This window comes from Lissotriton helveticus, chromosome 9 (genome assembly GCF_964261635.1).
Source record: "Lissotriton helveticus chromosome 9, aLisHel1.1, whole genome shotgun sequence".
NCBI classification, from domain to species: domain Eukaryota; kingdom Metazoa; phylum Chordata; class Amphibia; order Caudata; family Salamandridae; genus Lissotriton; species Lissotriton helveticus.
Window position 1 is genome coordinate 943619545 of NC_136070.1, and position 15109 is coordinate 943634653.

Sequence of the window (15109 nt, forward strand, 5' to 3'; positions counted from 1 at the left end):
TTCAGTACCTCCTCAGGTGACTCCGGCTCATTCTCCTTCCTTTAAGGGGACTCCGGAGCAGGCTACGACGCCGAGATTCTCACCCTCGAATCCGGCTGATGATGATGTGGTTCCCTCGGCTCCGGTTGATCCACCTGTGGCTCCAGCGCCTGAGGTACCTTGATCGGATCCTTGACCGGCCTCTTATCCTCAGTTTCCGATGCTGGGCTCTGATCCCTCGCATTTTCTAAGTGCGATGTATGGTGTTTTCACCAGGGCCTCGTACACCTCTGGTGCACCTTCAGGTCCCATGGGTCCCTTGGCTTATAATTTGGGTGTGCCTCATCAGTATCCTCAGGCCCCCTTTATGCCGTTCATGCCAGCGTCGTCGTCCTGGTCTTTTCCGGCTCCGAGGATGTTGACGCTGTATGGACAGTCTCTGGCTCCATCCCGTGAAGCTTCCCGAATTAGATTGGCTCCGTTTAGGGATCCACCATTGACGCCGATTCCGGAACCGTCGACTCAGCGAGTGGCTCTGCCGCCGCCGCAACCGAAGTTGTGTTCGAGGAGAGAGGCGCAGAGGTTGTTGGAAGAAGAGCGGTATCGGGATCAAGAGTTGGAGGAAGGAGTGGTTTATGACACAGAGGATGTGTTTGAAGACTTGTGTGAAGCGAGCGTGCTTGACACTTCTCCAGAGTGTGATTTTGTTTCGCAAAAGGCTTCTCCCTCGAAAGATGTTGCTCCATATCATACAGTTATCAGGAAGGCTGCAGAACATTTGGACTTGCAGCTTCCTGTGGCGGAGTATAAGCCTAATCTTCTCACTGAAGTGCTTCATTCTTCTTCTTCAGTGGTTGAACCACTCTTGCCATTTAATGATGCTCTAATTGAGCCAATACTTGAGGTGTGGCACAATCTTCTTTCGGCTCCTGCAGTTTCGAGGTCAGTCTCGAGAAGGTATAGACTTGCTCCGGGTGATCCGGTTTTCCTTTCCTCTCATCCATCTCCTGATAGTCTGGTGGCACAGGCTTCTTGCTCGAAGCAGTCAGCAGATCTGTTTTCGCAGGCTCCAGCGGACAGGGATTCCAAAAGGTTGGAGCAGTCTTCAAAAAAGGTCTTTTCATCAGCCAGGATGGCATTAAAGTCTACCAATGCCACTTGTCTCTTGGGCAGGTACATTCACATTTTAATGGACTCTGCGAAACAGCTAAGTTATCTGAGGAGGACAAAGGGAATCTGAATGAGGTGCTGGTGTATGCTCAAGCAGCTGCTCGCCAGGTTATCCAGTCTCGTCTGGATACAGCGGATTCTGTTCCCATAGTCATGGGCTCGTCTATTGCTTCAAGGAGGATCGCTTGGTTGAAATCTTCGGGGTTTTCTCCTGATGTGCAGGCTGCTCTTGTTGACTTGCCATTTGATGGTGCCAAGCTTTTTGGAGAAAAGGCGGACTCTGCTTTGCTGAGATTTAAAGACAGTAAGGCTACCGCAAGATCTTTAGGTCTGCAGACTCAATCGAGAGGCTTTGGATTTAAAAGATACAGTGGCTTTGGGAGGTCTTCCTTTCGTGGATCCAGGCAGCCTCAGCAACAAAAGCAGCAGGAAAATTCCTTGTATACGAGCTACAGGGGTAAAGGCAGAGGTCGAGTTCGCGGAGCCGGACGTCAGCCTTCCTCCTCCTCCTCCTTGTCCTCCCCAACCCCTACTGGTAATGCAGGAAAGCAGCCCTAGATCCACTATCCTGGATCATGTGGGTCCCGTGGGAGGCCAGCTTACCCTTTTTCTACAAGATTGGAAATTAATAACTTCGGACCTTTGGGTTTTAGATCTTCTAGAAAACAGGTACGCCCTTCCCTTCAGGAAATTCCCTCCTCCTTACCCTCCGTGTCAAGGGCTTTGCACAGAGGATCATTTGCTTCTCCTTCAGAAGGAGGCTTTTACCCTATTACAGAAAGGTGCAATAGAGGTAGTTCCGCAGCAGGAAAGGGGTCAGGGGTGCTACTCCCGGTATTTCCTGATTCCCAATAAGGATGGCAGGTTACGTCCCATCCTGGACCTCAGAATCTTGAATCTGTTTCTCAAGCAGGAGAGATTCAAGATGCTCACTCTAGCGTAGGTTCTTCATGCGCTGCAACAAGAGGACTGGATGGTGTCCATCGACTTACAGGATGCGTATTTTCATATCCCAATTCTGAAGTCGCACATGAAGTATTTCTGTTTTATGGTTGGGTCGCTACATCACCAATTTGCGGTCCTTCCATTTGGTCTTACTACCGCACCTTGAGTCTTCACCATGGTGATGGCCGTGGTGGCTGCCCATCTCAGGAGGTCGGGGATTCCTGTTTTCCCTTACCTAGACGATTGGCTGTTGAAAGCAGAATCGCCAGAGATGGTGCGTCATCATCTACAGGTTACAACCCAGCTGTTGTACAAATTGTTTTTTTCGATAAATGTACCCAAGTCTCACCTGGTGCCCTCTCAGCGCAACCTGTTCATAGGGGCAGTACTGAATACCACTGTGTTTCGGTCTTTCCTTCCTCCACAAAGGATTCTCGACATTCAGGAAATTATTCCCTTGTTTTACAATGAAATGGTTGTTCCAGTTCTGAAGGTCCTTCGTATGCTCGGTCTGTTCACATCCTGCTGGTCAACCATGCATGCTGGCACATGAGGGGACTTCACTGGTGTCTCCGCAGGCAGTGGTATCAGCACAATGGAGATCTCAGGAGCCTGTAAAGATCTTCACAGAAGCTGCAGCGGATCTTTCTTGGTAGAGCGTGGAGGGCAATCTGTCTCCAGGAAAGCCCTTTCATCTTCCTCCATCGCTGGCCACAGTGATAACGGATGCCTCCACCCTAGGGTGGGGTGCACATCTGGGGGATCTGGAGATCAAGGGTCTTCGGTCTCCAGAGGAAAGGTTGTGTCACATCAACCTTCTGGGATTGCGGGCGATTCGTTTGGCGCTCAAGGCCTTTCTCCCTTCCCTTCGTGGTCAGTCGGTTCAAGTCCTGACGGACAACACTGCCGCGATGTGGTACGTCAACAAGCAGGGAGGAGTAGGGTCGTACGTCTCTGCAGAGAGGCGTTGCGGCTCTGGTCCTGGGACTCAGGACCATCGGATTTGCCTGTTGGCAAATTATCTGACCAGGGTACTGAACGTTCGTGCGGACAGTCTCAGTCTGCAGTTTTCTGCCGACCACGATTGGAGGCTTCATCTGGAGGTAGTTTAACTCATCTTTCAGATGTGGGGAACTCCTCAGGTGGACCTGTTTGCCACTCTCGAGAACGCACACTTCCTGTCATTCTGCAGGCTCCAGTTTCCGAGAGAAGGAGCGTTGGGGGATGAGTTTCAGTTGAGTTGGGGCTCACAACTTCTTTATGCGTTTCCTCCCATACCCTTGATTCCTCGGGTTCTGAGGAAGATTCGCCAAGACCGGGCCAAAGTTATATTGATCACCCCGTATTGGCCAAGAAGGGTATGGTACACGGACCTACTTCACCTCTCGTCACACCCTCCGCTCTGTCTCCCTCTCAGGGCAGATCTCCTCTCTCAGATGGAGGGGCAGGTTCTACACCCGCACTTCCAGAGCCTGCACCTTCATGCCTGGAGATTGAACAAGGCAACCAGAATTCTTTTTCTTTCTCGCCTGACGTGATGTATGTTATATTATCGGCCAAGCGACACTCCACCAAGTCCATCTATTCCTACAGGTGGTCAAAATTTGTTAAATGATGTAGAGAGAGATCTATTGATCCCTTGAAAGCTCATCTATCTGATGCTCTTTGTTTTTCACTTCATTTGGCTCAGTAGGGTTCCGCTGTAGCCACTGTTAAAGGATGTTTGTCTGCTTGTTCGGCATTTCTTTGTTTGCCTGATCAACCTTCTCTTTTTACGTCTCCATTAGTTTTAAGATTCATTAAGGGGCTTACTAACATGTTTCCGCCCATTCCTTTTATTATGCCCCAGTGGGATTTAAATCTGGTGTTAACTTTTTAATGGGTTCCACGTTCGAACCTAGGCATAGTTGTCCTTTGAGACTTCTGGCATTCAAAACGGTCTTTCTAGTGGCTATCACTTCGGCTAGGAGGGTAAGTGAGCTCCAGGCTTTGAGTTCAAAGCCTCCTTTTCTGACCATACATGCTGAAAGGTTGGTACTCAGGACCAAGGCTGCTTTTCTCCCTAAGTTGGTTAACGCCCTTCTATCTAGGACAGTCCATTACCTTTCCTACTTTCTATCCTCCCCCTCACCCTTATAAGGAGGAGGAGAGGCTTCATCGTTTGGATCAAAAGAGGGCGATTAGCTTCTATTTGGATAGAACAAAGGATGTTCGTCAAGATGACCAGCTCTTTGTTGGATATGCTGGTCGAATGAAGGGCAAGGCAGTGCACAAGCGCACTTTATCGAGATGGATCATCTTGTGCATTAAGGTATGCTACTCCCTGGCTGGTAAGGAGCCTCCTGTAGGCATTAGAGCTCATTCCACCAGGGCTAAATAGTCTACTTCTGCCTTGTCCAGGGGTGATTCTGTTTTGGACATCTGTAAAGCTGCAACTTGGGCCTCCCTCCACACTTTCGCAAAGCATTACTGCTTAGATTCCGAGGTGAGGAGGGATGGCCATTTTGCGCGCTCTGTTTTACAAGACTTTTTGGTATAGAATAGTGGACACCCTCCTCCAGTATTTTGAACTGCTGTGGGATTCTATTCATAAGGTGAGGAATCCACAGGCAGCCATCAGAAGAACCATCAGAAGAACAAGTTACTTACCTTCGGTAACGCTTTTTCTGGTGGATACATTATCTGCCTGTGGATTCCCTCACTGACCCACACTCCTACCCGTTGTCCACTCTTTTATACCTTAAAAGTTGAGGTATTGGTTATTTGATGTATTTTTGTGTACTCAAGTCTTTATTACCTCTATGTGTTATTATTGGCTTCTTTGAAATGTAAGCTTTCTCAATTTATTATACACTGAGTGTATTTGTGTGAATTCTGTATACTATATATGCATTGTCTCTATGGTCGGTCCGCCCGTTTTGCCTCGGTGGCACGGAAAAAATGGGTGGAACTGACGCCATCACGCTGTCTTCTTATGGCTCTGGTGACGTCATACAAAGCCGTGTGTGGAGCCAATATGCAGTGACGCACTCGCCGGCTCGGAGAGCTAGGAAACATTTCCGCGGAATGCTGGCACAGGGGATACTCATAAGGTGAGGAATCCACAGGCAGCTACTGTATCCACCAGAAAGAGCGTTAAGGTAAGTAACGTGTTCGTCTGTTGCTAGACATACTGTTTGAGCTTAGAGCTAATTAATTGCTTACCTTTGATTGGTTTCATTGCAACTCTAATGTGCTGCCTTTATATTTGTTAGCTATATGGGCTTTCCTTCCTAGTTTTGTGTTTTTCTGCGCCTGGAGCATTGACACATTACTTTGTCCTTTCACTGCTTGCTTTTTCACAAGCAACTTTTTCTTTTTGCTTAGAAACTCTGAATGCATGAGTTTTCCCACCATTTCCCTTGTGTGTTTCTCTCCACCCAGCAGCTTGTTCTGTGTTCCGCTCTCTTGCAGTGTGGTTCTCCCCCACTCCCCTGATTTGCCTTCTCGTGTGCTTTCTCCTCACCAGCTCCACATTATTCTTTTTTGCCTGTTTAACCCCACCACCTGGCATTTGTGTTGCTTCACCTCACCCACGACCTTGTGTGGCCTCTGCTTTTCATCCGCTTGTTGCTTCCACCCGTACCCCTGTTTTGCTTCTGCTACCCCTGAACAAAAAGCCTGTGTAGGTTCCTCCACCTTCTTTAAAAAAAAGAAAAACACCTTAAACCATGCCTGGTGTTGCTTCTGCCATGTCCACCATTTTGCTGTTGCTTCCCATCCAAGCCCCACTTGTTGGGCCCCACCCCGTGCTTTGTGTTTTTCTTTCTTTTTAAATACGATTCAACATGGATTGGTAGCTAAAAAGAAATAAAAGCAACCATGTACTTTTGTTAGTGCGCCCATGCGTGGTGCCCACACCTACAAAACGACATGGTAAGCCAAATCAGAAGTTTTTTTCTTTCTTTTATTCTTTAGCCGATGCTGTGCTGTATAGCTAAAACAGTTAGGACCCAAAACAAGAACAATTGGCTTTTCCTGTGCTTGTTGATTGGTGGAGAATAAACTCAATCATAGGACACAAGGCCTTACATCTGCCACATCAATGCATACTCTTTACTTAATGCTACTTTCTTCTGAAAATTTGGACACACCACCACATAAATCCTTCAGTGCACAGTCACAGAGTGCAGTCATCGGGAGCTAATGCAATTATCAGCTAACCCACAGTAGGGGTAGTGAAAGAACCTCTCATTCGTTATCTATCAAGTAAAATCAGTGTGTCATGTACCATGAATAAACACGATTTTCATGCTTTTAGTAACTGTCAGTTGTGGCTCCCATTGCCGCTTTGTTGCCCATGAGCAGAGTATTCTAGCTCCACAGACCCACCTGCATCATTGCCAGAGCCGCATTGCCTTAATATGGGTGGGTAGAAGAGTAGTGTTGTAGTCCTCTTTGATACCCAGCAGCTTCATGTTTAAATATTTACCTGAAATGTATTGCTTATTTATCTATCAAGGCTTTACAGACGACGGGGAAATTCTTACCTTTTATCATAGCCCTGATCACCATCCATTGGACACATGCCATATTGGAGAAATCTGGCCTGGGTTTGCAAATTATTTTTCTTGCTTTGTTTATCAATTCATGAAAGCAGATAATGGAAAACTCTTCATTTAGATACAAGGGATTCCCAGAATATTGGGTCTCTGATTGAAACTGGTCTAGACCAATATTTCAGGAGTAGGTTATTCCTTGCCAAATGGAAATGAGAATTTCAAGCTATCGCTTCTTACTAGATTTATTTGTTCCGGGACTTGCAACAAAGGTCAGGAAATAAGGGGTGCTGAAGCCTCCATCACTAGGATTTACATGTTTGTCCCATCAAGGACCAACTTGCTCTGTAGCATCCATTCCAGCATTTAAATAGAGTATTCTGTACACTTCCCTATCTCTGGCTAAACCTTTTGCCTTCGTGTTTTTCGAACATGGGAAATCCTGCGTGTATTTCTAAAAAAAACCCTCCAATGGCTGTGTGTGCAAAATGAACAAGGATGGAGAGATTGTTGATCTCTGAAGAACAGCATCATTAATTTCCATATTGGAGGAGAGGCGGAACTTAGCAATATTTCTGTTTCAAAGCTGGAAAATTTAACATCTATTTATTTGCAAAGATGGCAATTCCGGCCACTCCATCATAAAGATTAATAGAAGAGGGTGTTAGAATGTGTTGAAAGCAGGCAACAGAGACAATTATTTGACTTGTGCCTGATACTCATTATTACTCATCTCAAGACTCTGCCTGAACTTCTGCCAGTGCAGACTCTGTCCAGCGACTTGAGTGAAAATCGGATCGAAGACTGTTCACAAGATGACATTTCTTAGATGTTTCTACAGCTGCTTGGACAGCTTCCACCATCACCTTATTGTTGATATGCCTGTTCCAAATATGTCAATAGCTCCCCGTTTCCAGAGGGTGTAACCTTTTCATATCTTTGTATCAAGTTTTTGGCTTACCATCAAACACAAATCACCTTCAACTGGCATCTTATTTTTACACTTATCAATTCTATGTCAGGACCGGAGGCTTCAGATTATGCTTTTTACCTTCTTCCCTGTTTATTATATAAAAATCACAGCAGCCAAAAAAGTACCCACATAAGCTCTAAATCCCAGAACAAGGATAAGGCTTGCCAATACATCCAAGAAAAAACACAGATTTGCATATAAAAACTACAAATCTCATCAACATGTCCAACAAGTTATCACAGAATAGTCCTTCTCTAGTGTCCGTGACGGGTAGGTATGACGTCCCTCCTGTGACCACTTCCTCTTTCTTCGCTGCTTCGCAGCCAGTTAAGTGTTTTTTTCTTTCTCTCCCCTAGTTTATTTCTCTTTTGTTATGGGGGTTTCTGTGTTCAAACGCTATGGTTACTGCGTGTTGGGGCTTTAGTATTGTGGGTTGTTACTCCTTTTTTCCTTTTCAGAGCCCCATACTGATCGCGGGAACATTCGTTGTTCCTCACGCGATCTTCCAAAACATTGCGGCATACTCTCCGCCCGCCAGGGGGAGCCAACGCGTCTCGTTCGCCTCAGCGTGTTTTTTTTGTCACAGGTAGCCGCGCTGAGGAGATCGACCCGCCGGAGCCTTGCCCCGTCACCTCACCTTCATGCCTGGGTCCGTATTTCGCCCCCGTTACTTGATGAACGCCCTGCGGGGTCTGTACAGCGGTTTTACCGTGTTTGCCGCCTGAGGGCGTTTTTTTGGGCACATCGAGCTGTGTGCTCGTTTTTCCATACCTGCAGCCCATATTTCCCACCATTGGCAGCGCGCAGGGAGGTGACAGTGACCCGGTCTAGTAGAGGGTCGGTGCGCTGCAGGGTTAGTGCTACCCTAATCCCTGGTGCCACCAGGGCCAAACTTGCCAGACAGGGTCTGTCCCAAATCGCGCTGGTTTTACCCGCAGTCCTGATCCTGTGCCACAGCCCTTGAGTGACTAGTGGGGTTGAGTGTAGCCTCCAGGGATGGATCAGGAGGAGTATTACGAGGAGGAGGAATCCCATCAGTACCTGAATGATGAGGAATTCTATAACGCAGTCGATAGTTCTATTTACCGCTGCGTGACGGAGGTTGTAGGGCCCATGGAAGAGTGCCTGTCTGCCCGTATCATTCAGGAGTGTGAACGGGTGGCGCAAGCCCATTTGGGGACTTCTGGCAACTCGTCAACCCCATCGGGGGACAATCCCCCAGCCCCCAAAAAGGTTTGTAAGGAGGGGGTATCTGGGGCGGCGCAGGGTGTGGACAGGGACGCCTTTGAGCGGTTGTGTGACGCTTTTCTGGCCAAGGCGACCGTGCCTACCCCTGCGCCTCCTCCAACCCCGGGTCCTTCAGGATCGATGGGTACAGCACCCTCATCCCCTGGCAGGATGTCCCCAGCAGACACGGACGATGAGGATGGGCCTGTGTGTTCTTGCCGCCCATCAGGCTTCGCCGCTGAATTGCCCCAGGACAGTTCGGGTATGCTGGACCCGGATGAAATAATGCATCCACGGTCAGCTGCCTGGACCCCGGGAGAAAAGGTGGCGAAGTTCGTCGCGGGGCGCCTCCGCAAGCCCCTGGAGAAAGAAGCGAGAAGCTGTCTGCGCAGGGAGTGCCCTAGACCCACCTTGGAGGGGAAGGTGGCCCTTACGCCCGAGCTAGAACCGAAGATGGCCGCCTTCCTTGCGAAGTTCGTTAAAGTCCCTCGCAAGGGGATTGACCGTTCCTGGCACTCCTGCCAGGATAAGCTTTTAGATGCTACAGGGCCTATAACCAAGATCCTGGATATGGCGGAGGAGGCAAAAGTGACAGGCGCCGCCATTTCCCCCGACGTCCTGTCGAACTGGGCGCAACGAGTGGTGGTCTTCTTAGGGAACGCCAACTGCGCCCTTTCGACCGAACGCCGTCGTTCACTGTTAATCAAGTTGGACCCGAAGCTGGGAGACCTAGCCTCCTCGGAGGTGGGAGCTGTGGCCCAGGGAGGCCTCTTTGGGGACCCTTTTATTGAGGAGTTGGGGAAGTTCGTCTCTACGTTTACGTCCCTAGACAGACCTCAATCGAGTATCAAAAAAGTTTTTCCACAACGTTTCTTCCGGGGAGCCGGTCGCGGTGGGGGCCGCGCGACCGGCCGTGGCGGTCAGCAGTTTGTTAACAGAAATCAAGGCTCCGGGCGAGGTCAATACAACACCTCATTGAAGTTCAACAACTTCTACCCTACTAGAGGCCAGCGCTTCCGAGGTCGAGGTGGATTTAAGAACACCGCTGGAAACAATACAAACGGTGAGTGTCATATCGGCGGATCAGGTCCGCATTGGGGGGCGAATAGCCTTGTTTCCGGAGGCTTGGGCCGCGATCACGTCAGACGCATGGGTCTTACAGATGGTCTGCGGGTTTCGGATAGAGTTTTACGATCGGCCCTTTCAAGAGAGGCCCCCACACCCTATCGTTTTCTCTCAGGCCGACCCGCAATTGGTCAATGAAGAGGTCTCGGACTTGCTTCGCAATGGAGCCATTTGCCGTTCGGTCCGCCTGAGCAACCTGTTTCTGGTGGAGAAGGCGGATGGGGGACAACGGCCGGTAATCAGCCTCAAGGAGTTCAACGGTTGGTTGGTTTACCGGCATTTCAAGATGGAGGGTATCCATCTTCTGCGGGACGTGCTGCTCCCGAACGACTGGATGGTCCGCTTGGACCTCAAGGATGCGTATTTGGTGGTACCTATCCATCCTCCGCATCGTCGTTTCCTCCAGTTTCTTTGGGGGGGGGGCAGGTGTTCGAGTTCACCGCCCTTCCATTCGGACTTTCCTCAGCACCTTGGTGCTTCACCAAGCTTCTCCATCCTGCGGTGGAGCTCTTAGGAAGCCAAGGTATTCGGATGATTGTCTATTTAGACGATATCCTATTGATGGCCCAATGCCCCAGGAAGTTGAACCTTCAGCTCCAACAAACGGTATCCCTGCTCCAGGGCTTGGGGTTTGTCATCAACAGGGACAAGTCTGTCCTCTCTCCTTCACAGACAGCGGTGTTCCTGGGATTTACTGTGGACTCAGTCCGGTCCACTTTGAGTCTACCGTCCAGGAAAGTGGGAACAATTCGCCACATCTTGCGTCAAACGATCTCGAGATCTCACACATTTCTCCGCCAGATTACCCGGGTGGTAGTGCTGCTTTCCTCCTCCATCCGGGCAGTCTTCCCGGGGCCCCTACATTACCAGGCCCTTCAACGCCTTAAGGCGCATCATCTCCAGCGAGGCCTAACATACGATCAGTCGGTTCTCCTTTCGGTCGAGGTGAAGGAGGAAATGGCCTGGTGGCTCGCCCATATGGAGGCCTGGAATGGCCGAGCGAGCTTCGGGCCAGTCCCGGTCCTGGTGATAGAGTCCGACGCCAGCAGGGCCGGTTGGGGCGCCCGTTGTGGAGAGTTTTCCACAGGCGGCGCCTGGTCCTCCGAGGAGCAGAAGCTGCACATAAATTGCTTGGAGCTGCTGGCGGGGTCCTTCGCGGTGCGCTGTTGGACCAAGGATTCGGTTCGCTCCTGTTTTCTGCTTCGGATGGACAACGTCTAGGCGGTCCGATACGTCAACCATCTGGGAGGCCCTCGTTTCAAAACCCTAGCGGATTTGGCGAAGGATTTTTGGGATTATTGCCTAGCGCACCATGTGTCCGTGACAGCGGAATACTTGCCAGGCCATGCCAACCAAGTCGCGGATTGGCACTCCCGACACTTGCGGGACTCCAGCCAGTGGAAGCTGGACGTGGAGGTTTTCAGATGGCTGAACGGTCTTTGGGTCCCATTCTCAGTGAACCTCTTTGCGTCGCATCTGGACCACCAGCTCCCGCGGTTTTTCAGCAGGAGGCCGGACCCTCTCGCGGAGGCCACGGATGCCTTCCTCCAAGATTGGAGTCGGGAAAGAGCTTATGCCTTCCCGCCTTTTGCGATGGTGGTGCGGGCGGCGGCCCAGCTTCGCCGTCAGGAAGCAGAGGTGGTCATGGTGACACCCTTTTGGAAGTCTCAAGTTTGGTTTCCGGTTCTTCTGGAACTTTCTTGGGATTCTCCAATCCTACTCCCCCGGTTTCCGCGTCTTCTCAACGTGGACGGGGATCTCCATCATCTGGTAACGCAGAGCTCTCTCCACCTCATGGCATGGCGGCTTTCAGGCGGCGTTGGTCGCTCCCTGGCCTTTCGAGACCAGCTGAGGATTTCTTGTCAAAAGCCTGGGCAGGGAGCACGGAAAAACGCTACCGCTCCGTCTGGAATAAATGGACCCGTTGGTGTCTTCGACGGGACTTGGATCCCCTGGTCGGAGGCGTCGTTCAGTGATGAATTTTTTGGCGGAATAGGCTTCAGCCGGCCTGGTTTATCGCACTATCAACACGATGCAGTCGGCGATTTCGGCAGCCCACGATCCGGTGGATGGGGCGCCGGTCGGAGAGCATCCTTTTGTTTGTAGGCTCCTGAGAGGTATTTGTCTCTCCTTGCCCTCGGAACCGCGTTACTCGGTTCTCTGGGACGTCAATGTGGTCTTGAACCTCTTGTTGTCTTGGCAGCCGAATAAGTATCTGTCTTTGAAAGAGCTGTCGGCAAAGTTGGCTATGCTTTTGTGCTTGGTGTCATGTCAACGAGTTTTGGACGTACGAGCCTTGGACATCTCGGCGAGGGTTTTCTCACCGGAAGGGGTGACTTTCACATTGGGGCGTCACACAAAATGTGCGTCAAGGACGATTTCTTACCCATCCTTGGTGGACGCTCCCAAACTGTGTGTAGTCCAATGCTTGAAGGCATATGAGGAGTTGACCCTAGAACTTCGTCCTCCGGGCGAACGACAGCTACTGATTGCTTTGCGAAAGCCACAAAAGGCCGTCTCTTCACCCACCATCGCCAGATGGGTAAGGTGGATCATGCAAGAAGCAGGTATTGATACAAAATTGTTCGGTGCCCACTCGGCTAGAGGGGCCATGGCTTCTAAGGCTTTCTCGTTGGGAGCCCACTTGGAGGATCTGATGCCCGCTGCGGACTGGTCCTCAGATTCCACTTTTAAAAGGTTTTACTTTAAACCGGTGGTGGATATTGCACATTTGGTGGTGAGTAAGCTTTAAACTAGCATAATCTGAAGCCTCCGGTCCTGACATAGAATCGAAATTTGCCTAGCATTGTTTTTTTTTTTTTTTCTTCAAACTGTTTTATTAATTTTGTGCACACAGCATACAGTCACATATCTCATATCAACCCTCTTACGATCCACATCCGGCTGCCCCTCCCGCACATACCCCATCAACAGCTCCTAATCATAACGTCCCCCCTCCCCCTCTACCCCCACCCCCCCTTGTCAGTGTGCCTCTACGCCCTTGTTATGGCTTATCATATCCAACCATTCTGCAGTAAGCATCAATCCCCTTCGTCCTTTACTCACACCAGAGCCCAGGCACGGGTTAGCACTGCTCAAGCCCTCCATTCAATCCCCCAGGTCCGATGTCCCATGCAACTCGCCTCCTCCCCGCTTCCGGATTTCTAGTCCAAGTCCCCTCCCCCGGCCCCTGCAATCTCCTCCGCGCCTTGCCCCGTGTCCCCCTCCAGAGCTGCCGGTTCATCAGCCTCCCCACCTTCATCCGCCTCCAGAAGCGATTGCAGATCTGTTACTAGCGCGCTCCATGCCCTAGCTTTTTCCAGCGCTCTATCGTTTGCTGCTCGCATAGCTAATCGTAAGCGAAGAGAACCTTCACACGAGGCCCATTGCAAAAAGCACCTCCGCCACCTCAGGAAGTTAGGTCCCCCTCTAGATTTCCAGTGTAATGTAAGTTCCCTTTTAGCCATTATGAACCCCAAGTCACAAAACTTACTAGTGATCTTAGTGGCAGGAGTATGGGGAAACCAGAGTAGCAGACATGCACCCGCGTCCGCATCTATACGCCGACCCGTGACCGCGTTCAGGCATGCGAAAACCTCACTCCAGTACGTGCCTAGCCCCGTGCACGACCAGAACATATGTTCAAAGTCAGCGTCCTCAGCAGCACATCGAGGGCATAGTGTTTGCGCGCCTCCAAATATCCGATGAATCCTGGCAGGCGTCCAGTACGCCCTATGAAGTGTGTAATACTGGAAAATTTGCCTAGCATTGTAAAGGTAAGTTTCAATTCTATTAAGGACACGGAGGCGAGAATTATTCCTCCCAGGCCACCTGCGGATGCGATCCCGCCCGTACTACACCGCTGACGTTTTTGTGTGTTTTTTTTGCTAGGAAATGATGGTTCAAAGCAGGACCAGTGAAACCGAGGCGTGACTCGCGCGAATAAAGAGAAAGTGGTCACAGGAGGGACGTCCTACCTACCCATCACGGATACTAGAGAAGGACTATTCTGTGATAACTTGTTGGACATGTTGATGGGATTTGTAGTTTATATATGCAAATCTGTGTTTTTTTTCTTGAATGTATTGGCAAGCCTTATCCTTGTTCTGGGTTTTAGTGCTTATGTGGATACTTTTTTGGCTGCTGTGATTTTTATGTAATAAACAGGGAAGAAGGTAAAAAGCATAATCCTCGCCTCCGTGTCCTTAATAGAATTGAAACTTACCTTTACAATGCTAGGCAAATTTTGATTCATAACTCAGCCTCCCTCCTTTTTACAGGAGGTGGATATTGGAATGGCAGCTGATGTTGGCACTCTTCAGAGGTTACCACGAATCATTGGGAACCAAAGGTAACGTACCTGCACTGAATGTTTACGGAAGGAACCATGGGCATGTGGGTCAGTTATTGTCTTTGGTTAGGTTTTCTTAAGTAATTGTGATGTGGATGTTTATTTTCCATTTATGATCTATACTGACCATTGTCTGATAACTTTTGTAGGTGGCATGGCTTTCTTCTCAGGCAGTTAATGCAATGCTATGTGTTTTGTAGGATGTTTAGCCATTATGTCGATTTCTTATGTGAGGAGTGGGTACTCTGTGTAACTCTTTAGTAACTTTTGTGTTTGATTATTTTGCAGGGTATGAATACTTAGAAAGAAATAGGCGATAAGACACAAGTCTCATGTAGTCTTTTGTTACTCTTCAGCCGTGGCTATGTCTTTTTACGAAGATTGCTTTTAAATAAGGTTTTATCCCACAATTCTTGCTAGGAGACAGTTTTGTGCTTTAACCACCCACCCTTTTTGGTAATTACTTTTCTATGTTGCACGTCCGCTTCTCTAAACAAGGTTTCATTTAAGAACCCTTCTTATATAACAAACGCTTATCTGAAATATGCATGCCTCCTTTTCTGTTTTTACACCCAGACTTCCTGCATTTTTGTGTGTATGATTTCTCGTGGAGACCTGCTTTTTGATAATTTTTATCTGAACAGTCTTGAATCTGTCTTTTTGCTTATGAGCATGCTAGCTTCTACAAGTGAGCCCAGTTCACAAACTGAAACCAAGCCAATTTTGTGATTAGTGGTAGCACAACTTCCTTATTCCTGCAGATGATACCTCTTCAACCTCTCCGCCATATTATGGCTTCTG

The 15109-nt window shown here is 49.3% G+C and overlaps 1 protein-coding gene across 3 annotated transcripts in view; it reads left to right on the top strand.

The window, feature by feature from the left end:
• LOC144782052 (delta(3,5)-Delta(2,4)-dienoyl-CoA isomerase, mitochondrial-like) overlaps nucleotides 1-15109 on the top strand; it is a 221724-nt gene that overhangs the window by 129303 nt on the left and 77312 nt on the right. For all 3 annotated transcript variants that reach the window (XM_078661188.1, XM_078661187.1, XM_078661189.1), the window contains one exon: nucleotides 14238-14308. In XM_078661188.1, coding sequence (XP_078517314.1) covers nucleotides 14238-14308 — 71 coding nt within the window. The remainder of the gene's footprint in view (nucleotides 1-14237; nucleotides 14309-15109) is intronic.